The sequence below is a fragment of the Drosophila navojoa genome, chromosome 6 (genome assembly GCF_054131105.1).
Source record: "Drosophila navojoa isolate 15081-1374.11 chromosome 6, UAZ_NAV_1.0, whole genome shotgun sequence".
NCBI lineage: Eukaryota > Metazoa > Arthropoda > Insecta > Diptera > Drosophilidae > Drosophila > Drosophila navojoa.
In genome coordinates this window covers 1,315,647-1,336,595 of record NC_142894.1, presented here as the reverse complement: position 1 = coordinate 1,336,595, position 20,949 = coordinate 1,315,647, and the positions used below count along the sequence as shown (strand labels likewise).

Sequence of the window (20,949 nt, the reverse complement as noted above, 5' to 3'; positions counted from 1 at the left end):
TTTTTTAACCGAACACCCAGTGAATTAAATATAGACTTGTTTAATTTTTTATATATGTATTTAACAGTTTTTAATCAACAATTTTAAATTACGGATACAAACAAAAAACAGTAAGACTCGCAGCAATCAAAACATAGTGTTTGTACAGTGTGTGCGTAGATGTATGTAAGAAATAAGGCAAAATATCCGAAAAATTAGTTATTTAGATGACATACAAATTGTAAAAAATATTATCCTTATATTTTTTAACCTTTCTCTATATCAAATGTAAGCCATAATACCTACAGGAAAAATCAAAAGAAAATATTAGACAAACGGAATGAATTCGTATAGATATATGTACAGTATACGCTGAAGACATGAGTACATAATATATAAGCAAATACAAATATTGCATACAATTTTAATAGTGACTGAATAACATATATACACATTGTACACACATGTACGATTGCTTTGTGACTCGAAAACATATATAACAATTGCATTTATGTAACAAAATTTTGATTAATACTTATTGCAAAATATAATCAAGCATTTCACAATGCCAGCAATAATACTAAGCTACTCCTCGACTGTGTGAACTTTGCTGATGCATTTGCTATGCTTGGCAATTGATTTAAGTTCGATTGCTTTCTCTCAAAGGTCAATATCTAAGGAATCGGGTGCCAATAGCATGGGTTCGCCATGGGACTCATCCACTAAAGATGAAAGTGAATGATCATTTATCATGACTGCAGAGAGGTCTACTGAATGATGATCGTCAACATCAACAGTACTATGTGGTTGCTGTGATGAAGATAGTAGTGGATCGCGCCCAGAGCCATCGCAATCGTTATTTAGCATGCCAAATGACGAACTCTGCTCGTTATGGCCTCTATGATCCGGATGCTGATGCCCTTGTCTTCGGTGCGGATACGAATGCGAGTGATCGGAATGGGTGCAAAACCTGCTGTTGTTATCACCATGGCTGCTGCTACTGCTGCCGGTGCCGGTGCAGGTAGGCTTCAGATCTGCACCACCTTGTGCTGTGGTAATATAAATGGCAGTCTCTCTATTGCACTGAAGTTGCGTGGCAACTGGCGAATGGCTGCTATGTGAGGACAACATCGGATCACCTCCCTGGAACGGGTGCTTACAATCTTCCATGAGTTCATCAATTTGATTCAAGCCCATACTTGGAGGATCACTGTTGATCAACGGAAGCTGAATAAAAAAAAAAAAAAAACAGCTTAAGTTTAGTGTTGTATTACGCTTAACTGAATCGTATTTATTATAACCTTGTCCTCAATAACATCCTCCATTAGGGACGTCGCTGTTTGATGATTTTGTCCAACAGATGAAGTTGTTGGTGATGGGCTGGAGCACTTAAGATACGAGATGGGAGGTGTGGGCGCTGATACAGATGTCAGGTTGTAATCAGAGAGAGAAATGCCATGCGATTTTGCCTGCAATTCTAATTCCTATTATAGAAGAGAGAGAGTCTGGAATGTCAACACCAATATCGATGCAAAGATATCGATGAAAATTCGTTTACCCGTATGCGAGATATGAGTTTTCTGTTCTGTAGCTCCATTTGGCGTTGGCGGGTTTCGTTTTGCCTTAAGCGCGAGACTTCATGTTTTAAGCATTTGATGTAATCAACCGAAGACTTTAGAATTGTTCCCTTATTGGGGCGTATGTCGCGTACAACCTCATAGAACGCTTCACTTCCCTTTGGCAACAGAGTGCCAAGCTCCTTGATTCGGTCGTTTATGTTGAAACGTCGACGACGCTCAACTGTTGTAGAACGTGAAAACGATATATTTATTGTCTATGACCAAATTGTTATTCTGATCAAATAACTTACTCATATTATGATTATCCTTTTTCTGTCGATCCTTTATTTCTGCATCGGTTAAATTTTGTGGTTCCTGCTTAATAGATAGCTCCGAACTGAAGTTTTTATCGAAATTAAAGGAATCATTTTGAAGTATGTCATCGAAGAGATCTTCTGCCTGCGAATATAAATACGATATCTATACAGAAACTTGATTTCTAAATTAGATTCCCTAGAAATTCAAATAATCGAAATCAAGACTAAATAAGAAATTGTATGAGTTATCAAAATAATATTTAACTGCGCAACGTTTATATGGAGACACAGTCATGACTAGATTTTCCTTCTGCCTAATACATACAGTTAAGCAATAAATAATAAAGCCGAATTTATAACTTCAGTTGAAACTTATGATGGCTTGATTATCATATCATACATATTAATCGGTTATTTTGTTTCTATGGGTAATACAGTTCTATCGGAAAAGGGGATGAAATTAATTGAAACCTTTAAAGGTTATTCGATCAAATAAACGTGTAATATTTAACAACAACAAAACTAAAATTCTGCTTTGTATTTGTGTATTTTTTTTCAGTAGCAGGATAACGCAATTTGCCATGATAGTTCGGGAGATATTTAGCTTTGTTATTAATCTTTTAATCTGAATCCTCCAAAATGTATAATTAAATGCAAAAAAATATTTCTAGAGTCTATTGAAACGCTAAAGAAAACGGTAAAGAAACCCAAATTGAAATTTTATATATATGTACTGATATTTTTCAAAATTTAGTCGATTCAGGCCCGACCAGGCTGACCAAAATTTTATTGAGTACTAAAAAGATATATATTCCATCAGATATGTAAAAAAAAAAAAAATAAATAAATAAACAATTCTAAATAAACCCGTTAAAAAGTTATGCTTAAAATACTCGTGAAAATAATTATGTCGATTAGTGTATTTCATATAATTTTAACCTTTTGATCACGTTCTGAAAGTTTCATTAAGATAATCGCATTACCAGATAAATAATTCAAGAAATAAATTCTCATAATATTGCCCACACTTCATCGTAGCCCAAGCGCTAAGCCAATGATAATATAAGCTGGCAGGGTCCAGGGTATCTCCTAGTCGAGCATTCTCGAATAGAGCACTTTTACTGTTTTTTATCATATATCCGGAATCCGTTGAAAATGGGAAATCATTGCAGAAGTAGGCGTGTCAGACCCATAAAGTAGATACGCTTGGCCCTCGCTTAACACAAACTCTCGTTCTTACACGAATGAGATTGCTGTGAATGAAGCAAACAATTCGAAATCAGATGACAGCAGCTCTGAAGAGACCGACCCGATTAGTTTAACGATAGAAAAGCTTAGAATCGTGCTTCTTAAATTTAGATCCGGTTGGAAAAAATACTTTTGCCTTACAAGGAGTGCTATAAAAAAGTTTGAAAAGCCACCAAACAATCGAAAATGACTGATTTTTTTGATAAGGCGTCACCAAAAAAGAAAACATGTTGAAACAAACTAGCTTAAACTATAAATACCACCAAATGAATTTCAAATTTGATTTGAATTGAACTTTTTTACATTTTTAAGTTTCTATAAAGTTTAACAAAATGATCATACGCAGAAAGAGGCGTGGCAGACCCCATAAAGTATATATATTCTTGATCAGCGCGACGAACTGAGTCGATATAGCCCTGTCCGTCTGCCCATCCGTATGAACGCCCACATTTCAGAAGTTATTAGAGCTAGAGAGCTGAAATTTGGCATGCATACTCGTGTAAAAGTTTATCATATTTTTTCGATAACTCATCCGAGAACAATTGAAAAATTGATTATGTTTTTTTCAGCCTCATTTGAATACTATTAGACCTGGACTCTTCTTGTATGTGTTTATAAAAGAAGTGAAGAATGATTAGAATATCAGCTTGGAGTGTTCAGGGTATCACCTAGTGGAGCAGTCTCGACTAGAGCCTTCTTACTTGTTTTTCATTAATTGTATTTTGAAAAGTATAATTTAATATGAAAATATAATTTGAAAATGGGTTTTTGAAAACTTTTTAATGAAATCTTAAGGAAAAGTAAGAAATCAACATTATTACTTACATCGCTGTCAAACGAAGGGAGCTGAAAACATACAAACAGATATATATATATAAGTGAGGATTTCAGTAAAATGTACAGGTTGATTTGGACTATACATATAGCCGAACGAAGCCTCTATCGATCAAAATACCAAAAGAGTAGAAGTCATTCAAGTCGATAGAAAATACAAATAACAAGTAAGAAAGCTCTAGTCGAGACAGCTCGACTACGAAATCCCCTGAGCCCTACAAGCAACTGATATTTCAATAATAATTAGCAAACAGACACACGCACACACGCATACAAACAAACACACGGATATACACACACTCACATATACAGGCGATTGCGCTTGGCTTGCGCTGCAGTGTTGGCAATATAATGACAACTTATTTGTTGAATAATTTAATTTCTAGACGTACGATCGTAATGAAACTTTCAGAACGTAATCATAATGTTAAAATGTATGTGTATACCGAATCACAAGTCTCTAGTATTTGATATACGACTTTTACAAAGATGAGAGTGAGGGGGTGGATTTAGGGGTGGGGGGTAAATTTTAACAAAAACCGAAATAAAAATAAAAGAAATAAAATACATCTTTATATACATTTTAAATTTGGAGACACTAGCTTGAAAGATGTAGGAGATATAATTTTTTAAGTGATCTTCGATAAGGTTTTTTATCGATAAAAAAGTATCGGAATGAGTTATCGTTTTTTAGTGATAAACTCGATATGCGCGTGATATATACGAACATTTAAAAAAAAAGTTGAAGTCTAGCTCTTATATCTTCTGAGATCGACGCGTTCATACATACGGACGGACGGACAGACAGACGGACAGGGCCAAATCGACTCAGCTCGTCGCCCTGATCAAGAATATATATACTTTGTGGGGTCTGCCACGCCTCCTTCTGCCTGTTACATACTTTTAAGAAAACCATTATACCCTGATTTCCCATTTTCAATGGGTTCAGGGTATAACAAGTAAGAAGTCGAGCGTTACCGACTGCGGAATACTAATTCACACCCCATCAGCAATATAGTAGCTAAGTTTTGCTCTAATACTGTAGACAACTTTTTGCCACGCCCCCACTGGGAGTAAACACTTCATTTTTGGCCAGCTCATATTACAAGCTAACGGTAATCGAGCTGCAACATTTGGATGCTTACGCTCAAAATGTGAATAAGTTACAGGGTATTTTTTATATGCCACACCCCTAACCATATTATTTGGGGAATCGATAGAGGAGGTTACTAGTAACTTAACTATCTAAATTTGAAGATTCACTATATCTTCAGGTCCGATTTGCCACGCCCCCAAAAGGCGTAGATATATAATTTTCAACCAATCAATCTTTATAGAATCATAACATTAGGTCATGTAAAAAATCTTAACGTTCTAGCTTTAAAACTTTAGGAGATACAGTTTTATCCGATTTGCCACGCCTCCAATGGTCGTAGATATCTACATTCCAAATTTCAGCTTGCTAGCTCATCAACTAATATGATTTCTGGAATATCGGTAAAAACATTATCCCATTTTCAAGATCTAGTGGGCGGATCAAGTTTCTAGCTTCGATAGCGTCGAAAAAATTTGCATTCATACGGACAGACGGACATTCCAAAAAAACCAATATAGTCATTTCACTTTTTAAATGAGTATAATCATTTCACTTTGTGAATGAGTACAAAAACGAATAATTACGAATATAGTCTTAAAAATCAATTAAGACACTTCATTAAACTTTACCCATGAAAAATAAACAAAGAAGAACGTTGCAGTCGAGTGTTACCTACTTAAACTCATTCACATCATTTCTGATTTACACACATACATATACATATACATATACATATATAGAACAGCACACATTGCGTGCTTGCTGTGTTTCGGTGTCATACATGACAACGGCCTTGTGGGGGGTAAATTTTAACAAAAGCCGAAATTGTATAAAATACATCTTTATATACATTTTAAATTGTAGAAGATTAAAATGTAGGAGATATAAATTTTTAAGTGATCTTCGATAAGGTTTTTTATCGATAAAAAAGTATCGGAATGAGTTATCGTTTAGTGATAAACTCGATATGCGCGTGATATATACGAACATTTAAAAAAAAGTTGAAGTATACTTTTAATAAACCCATTATACCCTGATTTCCCATTTTCAATGGGTTCAGGGTATAAAAACAGAAACGAATATTACAGGTTGTAGGTAAATTCATGGCTGAGAAGTAAGAGGAAGAGATAGAGATAGAAAACCCGATAGGGAGAAAGAGAGTCAGACAGAGAGAATAATCCAACAGACCAGCATATATATATATGTATATATATATATATATACCTGTCAATCTGACAGCATACTTTTGCACTGTATAAATATATATATATGTAAATTTATATAAATATTTTATAAGATATTATTTTCTCGTTATCGTAATCTTTTATCTTTGACGGTGCTCTGTAGTCGATTGCATCACTATTCATGTGTATGTATGTATACACATGTTATGCACTAGAAAACACACTAATACCATTTAAACACATACATATACATATGTATGCAGTTTACTTCACAGTTTGTTGGCCAACTTTATTCAATTCTATAAAAAAGAGGTGAAGGACTTTCAAACTTACAGATATTCAAGCCCATTCACGCATGTACGCATAAATGTGTTTAATTTGATTTTTATGCGTTTTGTTACTGTTCTACATACATACATATTGCAAATGTACAAATGAAATATAAAACCGTAACCGACAAAACTGTCAGTAAGCATTCTACTAATTAATTATAATTAATTTTAAGTATTCGTAAGCTCTAGTCTAGCGACCTAACGCGCTTATTCCGACATACATCAATACATACATACATACGTGCATTGTCTGTGTTTATGCATACATAAATATAATAGTATAATGCAGCACTAAACGAGAGCCCAAAAACTTCAGTCGATACTGCCCAACTACGAAACCCCCTGAACCCTTCGAGGAACTGATATTTCAATAATTATTCACGTATTTTTTCATTATACAAGTGACAAGTCAGGCACACACACGAACACCAAATATTATTTAATGTTTTTTTTTTTATTTATTTATTTTTATTTTTTTTTTTTTAATACAAATTAGGTGTGCGTTATATATGTATGTATGTATGTACATGGATCTACAAAAATTTAGAGTCTAGCTCAAAAGGGCAGATGGACAAACTGATGGACGGAGCTGAAAAAACTCAGCTGTATTGAGTATTTAAATATAATTAGTATGCCTGAAGTATACTTATACGCATGTAATTATATACATTCGCCGCAATCCCTTAAAAATTCCAAAGCATGTGTTCTCAAATTAAAAGCTTGAATTAATATTAGTGCCAAGCAAGGGCAAATACGCTTGTATAACTACAGTATGTACGTGCATATTCATGAACATATTACTGTATGCGATACTTTTTTTTCAAATCCCAATATTCAAAAAGTAGGTTAAAACCTTCAATTACTGTTACCCAGATTTTAAAAGGTTTTTTGCTCGAAGTGATAAGAAAAACATACCTTGGTATGATTGCAAGCTATAACGCTGAGTACTGGCATATTAAATCGCCGCTTTGTTCTGCCGACTCCGTTTTCGCTCCGTTTTTTTCGTTTCGCACTAGGCATAGGCGATACCGGGCTACGGCCAGTTCTATGGGCAATCGGTGTCGCCAAGCAATGTTTGTCGCGTCTCTCCGACAGACGCACTGTAGATATCCAAGAAAGCACGTGCATCAAACCTCTCTCTTTTCAACTGGTTATTAAAGTGTGTGTCCGCTCATGAGATTTCGGCTTCGGTACTTCCATTAACGTCTAAATGATTGTTGTTATCAGTTTTTGAGCTTTTGGGATGCTAGGGTAAGGCATTTACTGGCCTATCAGTTAGTCATGGCGTAACAGTCGTATAGAATATCCTTAATTCATATCCAAGAAAATGGATCTAAAGCATTTTTCACGCTTCCAATGTGGTTTAAGTTAGGCGCCATGATTGTTTTAGTTCAAGCGCCATTTCTTTATTTCTAGACTTACACGGACAGTTGTCAATTCATTATTTGCTGAAACGCTCGCAAATTAAAATAAATTCAATATACAACAACCTGTTGGATTTACGGATTTTAATTGTCAGCGTGATGGAAAAATTCCATTATGTTTATTTACATTCGCAGATACTTCTGATCACTTATCGACGTTCACAAAAGTGAAAATAAATCTCATAATCGCTACAATAAAAAAAATACTAAAAGCACAATGACAAAAGCTGCTTTGCATGGCCAATGAAACGCGCACATATGTACCACCACTAACCAGAGAACACATAGACCGGACACGTAGTGTAAAGTGTTTTGTACACTTTTTTTTTACGACCCACACAACTTCGTATTTGCTCGGCTCCTCACTTTTAGGTTCAGGCAACGAAAATATTCGAAAGCACAATCATTCTGCTTCATGCGTTCGACCGAGACGGTCGATGATTGAACAAAAGATCACTCTGTGCTCAATGTTTCCTTTGCTCTCTCTCTATCTCGGTGCTCTTTGCTCTCTCAAATATGTATATGTGTGTATGCATGTGAGCACAAGCAGCAGCTCTGAGCTGCCAGCTCACGAAAATTGAAATTTCTTCGCAGCAAGAACCCATGCCTTCCCTTCTGTGTGAAGAGTATACCGAACTCTTTAAACCGTTTGTCAAGCTCGTACAAAATCTGTATATGTGTTTTCGATATTATTTGTGGAAAGGGTATGAAAGCGTTGGTGCTCATAGTGAAAATGCTTTCGCGACGAATGTGCACACACAATTGTGGAATATCACTTGTAGAAGCATTTGTATGCCTATGTGCCTTTACATGTGCGTTTGTGTGTGTGCATGTGTGTAAGCATGGGACGTGAACATTGGCTGCCTACCTCAACTTAGAATTGTCTGAACGATTTTGCGTTCGAGTTGCCGAGGCGCGCTTATATTTAAGTAGCTGATTAAGTAAAGTGACAAGTGCACTTGCCAATACTTTTTATAGGTTTTAGTGTGCAAAACACTTTACACTACGTGTCCGGTCTATGTGTTCTCTGGTTAGTGTATATACGTATACCTGCAATCTTTTTGTCGGTATGACATTGAAAATTTACGATTTAAAATGAAACTACATACATACATGCATATGTATGTACATTTCCAAAGCACAAGTCTCTAGTATTTGAAATACGCCTTTTACAAATATGAGGGTGAGAGGTGGATATAAATTTGAGCAAATATCGAAATTGTTTAATATACATCTAAATAACATCGATAACAAAATAATATATATATATATATATATATATATATATATATATATATAATATAATAAGTAATAATAAAATAAAGTTATGCGCTGTCCATTTTTTGAGATAAACTCGATATGCGCACAATATATATACGGACAAAAATTGAAGTCTCTAGCTCTTATAACTCCTGAGATCCACGCGTGCATACATAAAGACAGACAGACAGACAGGGCCAAATCGACTTAACTCGTCGCCCTGATCAAGAATATATATACTATGCGGGACCCTGATTTCCCATTTTCAATAGGTTCAGGGTATATGAAAATGCTTCTCTTGTAAAATAACATTTTTCGACAAAAAGATCGCAGCGATGATATGACAGGGAGAAAGCTACCCGCAAAGAGAGACACCTTACAAGCATACAAATTATAGCCATTGCAAGTGTTCAAGTTAAGCTTGAATTGCATATAAGCAACAAAAACACACGGAAAAACTTTATCATGCGATAAAGCGATTCAGAAATACTTTCTCGCAACTCGCTTATCTTTTCGCTTTGGCTCACTTCTCGCGTCGCTTGCTTTCTGACATGTTTTAATCGATCACATGTAAATCTGCACGTAGAGCATCCCGCATATTGTCGCTCAATTTTATAGCGGTCTTTCTGATAGCCTTAGCTTCCAATAAAATTTTGATCAGATTGCTGACCTGAATCCACTAAATTTTGCAAAATAGCAGGACATATTCCTTATCGAAGGATGGTTTACTTAGAAAATCCCCTTCTTTGATATTCTTTAACGAAATAATTATTTTGCGTTTGTATTTTTATATGGAGTTATAGGAAGCCAGATCAAAGGAGGAGGAGTATTAATATCCTTAACAAACCAAAATATCACCCAACCTATCACGGAAAGTATCATTATCCTGCTACTGGAAAAATTATTTCCCGATATGACTATCGTCGGAAACAAAGCCATTATATTGGCCCTAATTCATTGAGTCAGTAATAGGAATGAAGCAATAATCATGACAGAGCTCCACTATATACCCTGAATCCAATGAAAATGGGCAATCAGGGTATAATGGTTTTGTTGAAATGTATATAACAGGCAGAAGGCGATGTGCCAGACCCCACAAAGTATATATATTCTTGCTCAGGGCAACCTGAGTCAATGTAGCCCTGTCTGTCCGTCAGTCCGAATGTTTGAACGCGTCGATCTCAGAAGATGCAAGAGCTAGAGACTAAAAAAAAGTCGTATATATAGCGCAGATATCGAGTTTATATCCAAAAATCGGTAACTCATGCCTATGCTTTTGTATCGATTAAAGACCTAATCGAAAGGCATATTTCAAATACTAGAGAACTAAGCTTTGGCAAATATAAGCATTTTAATAATATAATCTTAATCTTTTACAAAGGTGAGGGTGAGGGGTCGAATTTAGGGGTGGGGGGTAAATTTTAACAAAAACCGAAATTATATAAAATACACATGAATCTACATATAAACATATAATACATAAGCTCTATCTCTAAAGGTGTAGGCGCTATAATTAAATGACTAGCTTTTTAATCGATAATAAAATATCGGGAGTAGTTATCGATTTTTAGTGATAAACTTGATATGCGTGTGATATACACGGACCTAGGAAAAAATATTTCAAGTCTCTAGCTCTTGTATCTTCTGAGATCGACGAGTTCATACATACGGACGGACGGACGGACAGACAGACGGACAGGGCCAAATCAATTCAGCTCGTCGCCCTGATCAAGAATATATATATTTTGTGGGGTCTGCCACGCCTCCTTCTGCCTGTTACATACTTTTAACAAAACCATTATACCCTGATTTCCCATTTTCAATGGGCTCAGGGTATAAAAACATCCACAAGAAAAGTTATTAAACAATTAAGTTCTTGAGTAGGCAGAAAGCAGCAATGAATTAATTATTGAGATATCAGTTACTCGAAGGGTTCAGAAGATCTCGTAGTCGAGCAGTCTTAATTAGAGGTTTCTTACTTGTTTTCTCTACGAGCATTAAGCATTTTGGCAAAAAACTCAAATTAAACAAGTAAGGCTCTAGTCGATACTGCTCGACCAGGAGATACCCTGAACCTTCCAATCTGATAATCATTCTGTACTTCTTTTACGTACATATACATACATACACATGCATTCGCACGCACGTATAAAAAAGCGCTCTGCTAACTGCTCAGTAAGCAGCTACTGCGCTTGGGCTGTGCTGCAGTGTGGGCAATTTATTTGTTGAATAATTTATGAAACTTTCTGAACGTAATCATAATGTTCTAATGTATGTACATTCTAAAGCACAAGTCTCTAATATTTGAAATGCGTTTTTTACAAATTGGGGGCAAAAGGGGGCGTGGTATCCAAAATCTGTAAACTACAAAATGTTTGCACTCAACATATGTATATAAACAGTAAATCTGAAGTCTCCAGGTCTAATAGTGTACAAATGAGGCTGAAAAAACAAAATCCATTTTTCGATTATTGTCGATAAAAAAGTTATCGGATAATTTATCGAAAAAATAAAGCAAACTCGTAAACCTACACGCATACACAGATACGCACACACACGCATGCAAACAAAGACAAGCACACACACACGCACATATACAGGCGATTGCGCTTGGCTTGCGCCGCAGTATTGGCAATATTTTGAGAACTTATTTGTTGAATATTTTAATTTCTAGATGTACTTTCAGAACGTAATAATATTGTTTAAATGTGTGTATGTTCCGAGGCACAAGTCTCTAGTATTTGAAATACGCCTTTTACAAACATTACAGTGAGGGGGTTTTAACAAAAACCGAAATTGTATAAAATGCACCTTAATATATATTTTAAATTTCGAGATTCGATAACGTTTTTTATCGATAATAAAATATCGGAATGAGTTATCGTTTTTTAGTGATAAACTTGATATGCGCGTGCTATATACGGACATTTAAAAAAATTGAAGTCTCTAGCTTTTATATCTTCTGAGATCGAAGCGTTCATACATACGGACAGACGGACGGACGGACGGACAGACGGACAGGGCCAAATCGACTCAGCTCGTCGTGTTGATCAAGAATATATATACTTTGTGGGGTCTGCCACGCCTCCTTCTGCCTGTTACAAACATTTCAACAAAACTATTATACCCTGATTTTCCATTTTCAATGGGTTCAGGGTATAAAAAGTGCTCTGCAAATTGTAACAGAAGACAATCCACAGCGTCCTAAGGCGTGGCCAACGTTCTTTGAGCAGTTCACCAAAATAACAGAAATGATATCAGCGACAAGACGAAGCTGTATCTCAAAGAAGAAGGTCAACGAGTTATAAGCCACTTCTCAATTGGAGTGGGAGTGTTTATGCAGACGCTACAAACGTTATGTGCCAGTGGACATGGAACGGCAGAATCCCCAATTGAGTGAGCAACTCTGACAAAAATGACAACGTCACATCTGATGAGATGACAGCATATCAGGCTGCTTTGGATGCAATTGTATTCAAAAAGTGTGATTTCAACCCGCCGGCAAGCCTCCACGTGGGAGGAAATATAATTAAAACTACAGAACAAGGTAATAAAGTTCAAGTGGTAACAACAACACCAAATATAGGTGAAGACAAAAGATCAATAAAGAAGATCTGGGCTCCACCAACTGAAATGCTAGGCGAAGAAATGAATGTAAGGTAAATGCTTGAAGTACTTATTGGCGTTATCGGTGAATTCCTCTACGTCTGCTGACTACTCATCTGCCCGCTTCTCTTCGCTCTAATTGACTTTGCTGCAATTTTGATGGACGTAACTGCGCCCTGCTTACATAGACATCTGCATTGCTTTGTTGCATTTTTTCATCTGATCTTTTTGGCTCTTCTATTGTGCATGCCTCTAGATTTGAATGTTCGACGGCTCAAATTAGCCCCCTTGCGAATTCGTGTGGACAATAGTATGAGAATTTACTTGGTGAATAAGTTTTTTTGTAAACATACAATCTTAATGGAATTTTCAGGGCGTAATCATATGGTCAAAATGTATGTACATTTCAAAGCACAAGTCTCTAGTACTTGAAATAAGTTTTTTTTGCAAATTGGGGGCGAATGGGGCATGGTATCCAAAATCTGTTGATTACAAAAAGATTGTATTCATCATATGTTTATATACACAGTAAATCTGAAGTTTCCAGGTAAAATAAGGCCCAAAAAACAGAGTCAATTTTTCGATTATTCTCGATAAAAAAAGTTATCGGATGAGTTATCGAAAAAATTAAGCAAACTTGTACTGCGTATGGTATACACAAGTATGCCTACAAAATTTCAGCTCTCTAGCTCTAATATCTTCTGAGATCTCGGTGTTCATACGGACAGACGGACAGGGCTATATCGACTCAGCTCGTCGTGCTGATCAAAAATATATACTTTATGGGGTCTGCGATGATTCCTTCTGCCTGTTACATACTTTTTCATAAAAATATTATACCATGAATTTCCCATTTTCAATGGGTTCAGGGTATAAAAACTGTTTGATGATAAACACTGACGTAATATCGTATTAAGTCGCACATTATTTGTCTTTCCTTTACAGGTACGTTCACGTATTAATAAAATGTGCATGAATAACTTATTAAAATGAGAGCATGACCGAGAACTTTCACTGTTGTCAAGCATACTGGTAAATTCTCAATGACAATGCAAAGATTCTCAATAGCAATTAATGCTTTATTGTACATTACGTCAGTGAATAATATAGTAAGATCGTTGCGTCAACAACAAACACCGCGACACGAAAATTGTAATTACTATTATTATTAATATATATATATTACGCTGTTAACTGTGGGATGTCTTAACGCAATAGCATTGAGTAAAGCTGGCAGTTCGTACTAATCGTTTCAGTTTTGTCACTAGAAAGAGACAACTATAGCTGTTATTAAACGTGTTCCCCTGTTCGATCAACAAGAATATGCGACCGGAAATAGAGGCTTTAACAGAACAGGTGAAAAATGGCATTTGGTCGTAGCTATTAAAAAAATGTAGCTTTGAATTAAACGACAGCGAAAGTTCGTTGGTACGCGCAGTTGTTATGCAAGGCAAAATTAATAGAGGATGCTAACGGAAATTTATTCTCTAATATTGCAGACAATGCAGTTTTCTTCGATTTGCCATTTGTGTTTTGGTCATTCGGCCATAGCTATTTGGTGTTAGGTTGTCAACCCGAGATTCCAAATTTCAGGTCTCTACCATTAATAGTGTCAAAAATTAGGCCGAATTAGAAAATTTACAATATCTTCATTTTTCCACGCCCATATTTGGCGGAGATACATAATTGTTTCGGTGATCTCAATGACATCGTGAATGGGCTTTATAGTATCTGCCTTAGCTTTTTGATCTTGGGTGGTCGATGCGGATCTAAAATCCAGAATTTCAGCTTTTTAGCTTTCCAACTGGTAAGATTTCTGGCTTACGGGAAAATGCATTTTCTCATTTGTTACGGCCCTAGTGGGCGGATCAGGAAAATTGTAACACTTAATATTTTATTATTAAGTGAACAACCAAAAAGAAATTGCACATAACCAATATACTCTTTTCACCTTAGGGAATAAGTATAAAACAAGCTTTCGATTTCCCTTAAGTTACACATAGTTAATTATACGGATGTAACATACCTCTGATGCACTTGTTGCCACAGAACTTAGGCTTGGCGACATAGGAGCTGACACTGATTGCAAAGGACTCGTCGTACTTGCGCCGGAAATGTTGGAGCTGCGTATGGTGTTCATAATTCCCGAGGTTCGGCCAGTCATAGATGAGTTTCCATTTGAATTGGTTTTGTTAAAAAAACTTTTTGGCTGATCGTTAACACTTTGGCCATCCAAATCATTTCCAAAAAAACTTGAGCTACAATTTCCACCAAACGGCGACAAAAGCGCTGAGTCCTCGGAATGCATTAAGGTTTTGCCAATAATACTCGAAGCAATGTCACCACCTCCGAAACTGTTTGGTCTTTCTTTTTGATCATTTCTGTTATTAGCCTCTGAAGAACATTGTAAATTGTCTGTTGAAGCCGAGTTAGTTGTAGTTTTATTCTGTGCATATAGAGTACTATGTAAAAGGCATTACTTTACTATTATCTAGTTCATAGCACTCACTTTGAAATTTTGGCATTCCCAGATAGAAGGCTTGAGCGATTCACTGAGATACTGTCTCACTTGGTTCTTTTGCTTCTGGATGACGTGATATCTCGTAGGATTTTCTAGAACGGTGCTTACCTATTGATAAAAAAAAGTTATGAATTATTTGTACTATAAACGTTCCTTATTAAAAAGTCAATTTTCTTTTAAATCATCATCATCATCATCGATTAGAGGTGTTAAAAAATATGGACACGCAATTCACGGTATCTCCTCGTACGGCAGCCCCGTCCAGAATGCCTAAGATATTGACTTAGTCCGTCCGTCGGTATGAATGAAAATTCAGGTACACATGGTTATATTAATGATGCATACTTGCTTGCAAATATTATTAAGTCATAGTGCTAAGGTATTTACCTGTAGGACTTGAGGCGGCACATCCACGCCTATGCTCTGCAAAGGCACTTTAAGGGCAACAGGACTAGATACTAGTAGCCTATCCTTTTGACCAGGCTGAGTTATTGAATGCTGATTCTGATGCAGCTGTTGCTGTTTCTGTTGCTGATGTTGATTCAGGCTACCGCTGCCGCAGGCGCTGCTTCTATTACAGCCGTTATTTGCGTCATATTGAAAGCCTGCCGTGGACAATCCGAACCCATTAAGTATTGTTTGGTCCTGCGTATGTAGCATATGTTGTTGCTGCTGCTGCTGCATTAGTATTTGCTGCTGTTCCTGTTGCTGCTGTTCACGTTGGAGTTGAAGTTTTAATTGTGTGCGAGACGTCGGTACTGCAGTTTTAAACGTTGGTCTAATAAATAGAAAGTATTTAATATCAAAATATATGCTATACATATTATATATTATAGACAAAAATGAAATGAAGTTAATATATATATATATATATATATATATATATATATATATATATATATAAATTATACATATATATATATATATTTATATATATATATAAATACCTACCCACCCGTTAGTGGAGGCAGACCGAAAACGCGAGTATCTGTTGGTTCCTTAACGGTAATATCACCTAAATCAACGATGCTTGGATCCATTTCAAGTATCATTTCCAAATCTTTATCTATGCCAACACTAACACGAATGTTCGTTGTTGATTTCTCATTGAGCCTTTTCTGAATGCAACTGGATATAGCATTTATTTCATCGTGTTCCATTGAATTTCTTGGCTCGACACCGACCTCAATATCACATATTAATGGTTGTTGTTGTTGTGATTCGTCGCTCGGTGACATCTGCAATGTCTGCACACGTTGTAAGAATTCTTGAAACTCCTTTCGACGATCCTCCGATAAAGTTCTCTTCGCATGTTCATTTCGTATTGATCTACTCTCCAATATTTCATCACATATCTCAAAACTGTTTTGTGTTTCATCAACAAAACCACTGGATCCATTATTATTATTTTTATTACACACTTTATTCGTCGTCTTTTTAGAAAAATAGGAAAACATTTTCAACAGTATTTTGGGTTTTCTGATCTTTTATTTTACTCAACATTTAAAAGGGCCTTGATCTTGACGATTGCACGTTTAAATATTAATGCGGAAAATTGAGAGAACTGTTTAACGCGAGAATCTATATATAAGTATATAAGTATATATATATATATATATATATATATATATATATATATATATATATATATATATATATATATATATATATATATATATAGGTACTTTTATACACACGGTAAATTCCTCTCTGGTCTATCATATTGGCTACAGTATAGACGTGCTCGTAATTCAAAAAGAGCTCTGCATTTTCTCTTAAAGCTATATTATAATTAGCCGGTACCAAAATAACGAAGTGAGCGTGATTTTTGTAGTATTTTATTTTCCGAATATTGTTAGTAAGGTATTTCAAAAATGACATATATTTACTTTTTACTATTATATTATCTTCATTTTCATCAAAATTGAAAAATTAATAATTAAGAAAGCTCTAGTCGATGACTGCTCGACTACGAGATCCCCTGAACCCTTCGTCGAACAACTGATATTTCAATAATTATTCGTACATGCACACACACACGCACATACAAAGGCATACGCACGCACGCATAAACACGCATGAGCTGCAGTGTGGGCTGACTATGGCCATTTAATTGTTTAATGACTTTTTTTTGATGGACTATCTTCATGAAAATTTTGTTATGATTACATAGAAATGCATGTATTTGCCAAAGCACAAGTCTCTAGTATTTGAAGTACGCACACCATCAGTAAGCTGATGGTGAGGGGGTGGATATAAGGGTGAGTGGATTTATAACAACGAAAATCGAAATTTTATAATATACATATTAGGCTACAATTAAAATTTGGAAACTTTGGCTTTAAATACTAGAAGCTCTAGCTTAATACAATTAAATAACTAGCTTTAGATAGTTTTCGATAGTTAATCGATAATAAAAAAATCGGAAATAGTTATCGATTTTTAGAGAAAAACTCGAAATGCGCGTGGTATACACGGACCTGGGAAGTCTTTAAATTTTATATCTTCTGAGATCGACGCGTTAATAGATACGGACGGACGGTTGGACAGGGCTAAATCGACTCAGCGACGAGCGGAGCCCTGATCAAGAATATATATACTTTGTGGGGGCCTCCTTCTGCCTGTTACATACTTTTAACAAATCTATTATACCCTGATTTCCCAGTTGGTTCAGGGTATACAAAGTTTAGATACACTTAAAAGAAACTGTGTACAAATATGTATTATTATTATTTAGTAGGACTGCCTTTTGCAGCAATTACGGCAAGCAGTTCAAGACGCCTACTCCGTACTAATGTTTTGATTTGGTTTTTTGGTGATTTTAACCCTAAAAACTGAAATTAGGGAATCTTTTGAGAATTTTTTATACTTCCGGATCCTTTTATCCAGTAAATTCCAAATGGGCTCAGGTCTGGAGATTGTGGCGGAGTATGTAATTGCTTTGTGTTGCATAAAAGCCACTCCCTCTCGAGATAAGAGGTGCGTTTCGGGTCATTATTTTGTTGAAAATAATAAGTGCCCTCACCTAACACACCCAGACCATCGCGTTTCCGCTTCCAAGCTCCACAGTTGCAGTTGCATTTTTTAGCTTTAGAGCTGTATTTTCTCCATACTTTTTGAGCCCCAAACATGCTAAATTTGGATTCGTCACTCAAAATTACTGAATCGCAAGATGAATATGACTTGTTTATGTTCTTCTCAGCGAATTCTAGACGATTTTTTCTATTGGAGTTGAAAATCAAAAGGTTTCGCGAAGTTTGGGCATTGTACTTCTCCTTGTTAACCACATTTCACTCAGTTTGCGGATGCACTGTAACTCCTGAGTTTAGAAATATAACCTTCTGTGTTTTTGGCGCAGATGTTTTTTGATCCGTGTTAATTGTGGCCAGGCTTTGGCGTTCATCTCTGACACTCCCTTTTGAACATCAAGTATTGCCGTTTTCCGTAGGATATTTATTTTTGGCAAATTGTAAGCGTTCGGCCAATTCCGAGCACTCCTTTTTAAGTAGAGATTTAGTATTATTTGGCGCGCTTCTAATTCGATTTACTTTCCTCGAACCAAATTGACCAATCACTCGTAAGAATGACAAAAATGAAATTGCAATGCATAATAATTCAAGTATGTGTTAAAATTGACCTAACTGTAAACGGATCAGACGGAGTGTACTTAAACTTTTTTGGTCTGTGTTAAGGCAGTTTAATCCGTTGATAGTGCATAAAAAGGTCATACATGAAGCAGAACTATTTTTTTTGCCTATTTCATAAGCAAATACCTCTCTTATATGTAAACTAATCCTAATTCATAAATTTTCAGATAAGGGTATTTTTAACAACAAATGTTGATTTTAAGTATATGTATATACAATATATTCCACACATACCAGTGCGTATGAACATATGAACACATACTTATTTACGTAAGTACGTATAGTTTCGTTTGATCATCTATCGAGATTGGAGAGAATTATTATCAGTCGCTCAACTCTTAAATTATCGCGAAATATCACACATTCGTCATAAATAATTATACAGACATGTATTCATGTATTGTATACATACATACATATATAAAAATATGTATGTACATATACGTATACGTATGCATATTGTATATTTGAGTGCGTTGCCTTTCACATGCATGATACTTGAGTACATACAGACACATGCATATATATATATATGTATATATATATATATATATATATATATATATATATGTGTGTGTATATATGTATGTATATACGTATGTATATGAAAAAATATGCAGGTATTAATTCCGATAAGATAAAGAATAAAAAAAAATGTGTGCTAATCAGAAAATTATAAATTTAACACATTCATATGCATATATATTTGTATATATATGTAGTTTTAGTTTTAGTAAATACAGATTCATATGCATATGTATGTATGCCCTATATACATATGTACATACATGAGTGCATGCTTATGCATACACATGTATTTCTGACTTATTAATAATTTCTACTGTAACTATATAAATACATACAAATGTACATATGCTTGTTGTGTTAGGCGTTGTTACTTACATTTCGTCTGTTCGCAGCGACCGCGTAGACTTCAATTCATAGAACTCGACATTTTCCATATTAGGCAAAAACTCCATAGTTGAGTCGTTATCATTAAGTAAATTGAGATTTAAGTCGTATTCCAAATCAAAGCCCAAGTCAATCCCCGATTCCGCCATGTCTGGATACAAAACGATAGCAGTTTTAGATCTGATCTGTTCTATAAACTGTTGATCAGTTAATTAAAATTAGTTATCATAAGTCTGATTGGATACGTTTTCCATTTTCGAAAAATTTACACGCGTCTTAGAAACATCAGGCAGACTCAAGAGAGTAACCAGTAATCGATCGACATACATGTACATATATACATATGTATGTACATATAACTCTCAATTTATAGCCTGCTATCTATTGTGCGCGTGAGAGAGAAAGAGAAGTTGCCTGATTTTTTTTTTAGGCACTTTAAACATGCAGGGTTGAATTTCAAATGGTCGAGTTTAAGCAATGACCATGGTTTGGGCTACCATTGAATAATAAAGATTATTCGTTTTTACAACTCAGATCTAAAGATATTAAGTTCCATATTAACGTGTAAAATATTAAAACTATGCATCTAAAAATGTCGATTACTTTGCGGCTTCTAGATTGCAAATCATCGATATTCCTTGACAAATGTTTGAGTGTAACACCACTGATCAGAGACACTGGTTAGTGCCAGAGAACACATGTTCTATGGTTAGTAATTGTAATAAATGATCACAAGGCGATGTAAAAACCGATAACAATTATTTAAAATATTGTTAGCCTGCCAATTTATTTTAGAGTTTTATCGAAAAGAAATGTATTATCGGGCAAAATTAATACGATCCCTTTATGCGAAGAAATTTTAGAAATATTATTATTTAGTTTAATTTTAAGTTTATTCATACACTCAACTCTCGTTATTATTCAAACCTTCGATATTTTGAACCTCTCATTCATTCAAAGTAATCACGAATCGCCTACAAAATCTCTTTATATTTCGAACTATGTGCATAAACTAAAAAATCATTACTAA

The 20,949-nt window shown here is 35.3% G+C and overlaps 1 protein-coding gene across 3 annotated transcripts; it reads right to left on the bottom strand.

The window, feature by feature from the left end:
* Positions 1–36: 36 nt before the first annotated feature.
* Mitf (transcription factor Mitf) lies at positions 37–20,198 on the bottom strand. Of its 3 annotated transcripts, none has more exons than XM_089262931.1 (9): positions 19,911–20,198; positions 15,748–16,138; positions 15,349–15,468; positions 14,866–15,285; positions 3,929–3,949; positions 1,850–1,997; positions 1,538–1,779; positions 1,281–1,463; positions 37–1,206 (listed from the first exon to the last, which is right to left on the bottom strand). In XM_089262931.1, exons 1-9 carry the CDS (start codon positions 20,066–20,068, stop codon positions 640–642), a joined length of 2,250 nt encoding a protein of 749 aa, XP_089119057.1. In that variant the 5' UTR covers positions 20,069–20,198; the 3' UTR covers positions 37–639. The 3 variants fall into 3 exon arrangements, with proteins under 3 accessions (XP_089119057.1, XP_089119055.1, XP_089119056.1); XM_089262929.1 differs by lacking the exon at positions 19,911–20,198 and adding an exon at positions 16,312–16,884; XM_089262930.1 differs by lacking the exons at positions 3,929–3,949; positions 19,911–20,198 and adding an exon at positions 16,312–16,885.
* Positions 20,199–20,949: the final 751 nt, after the last annotated feature.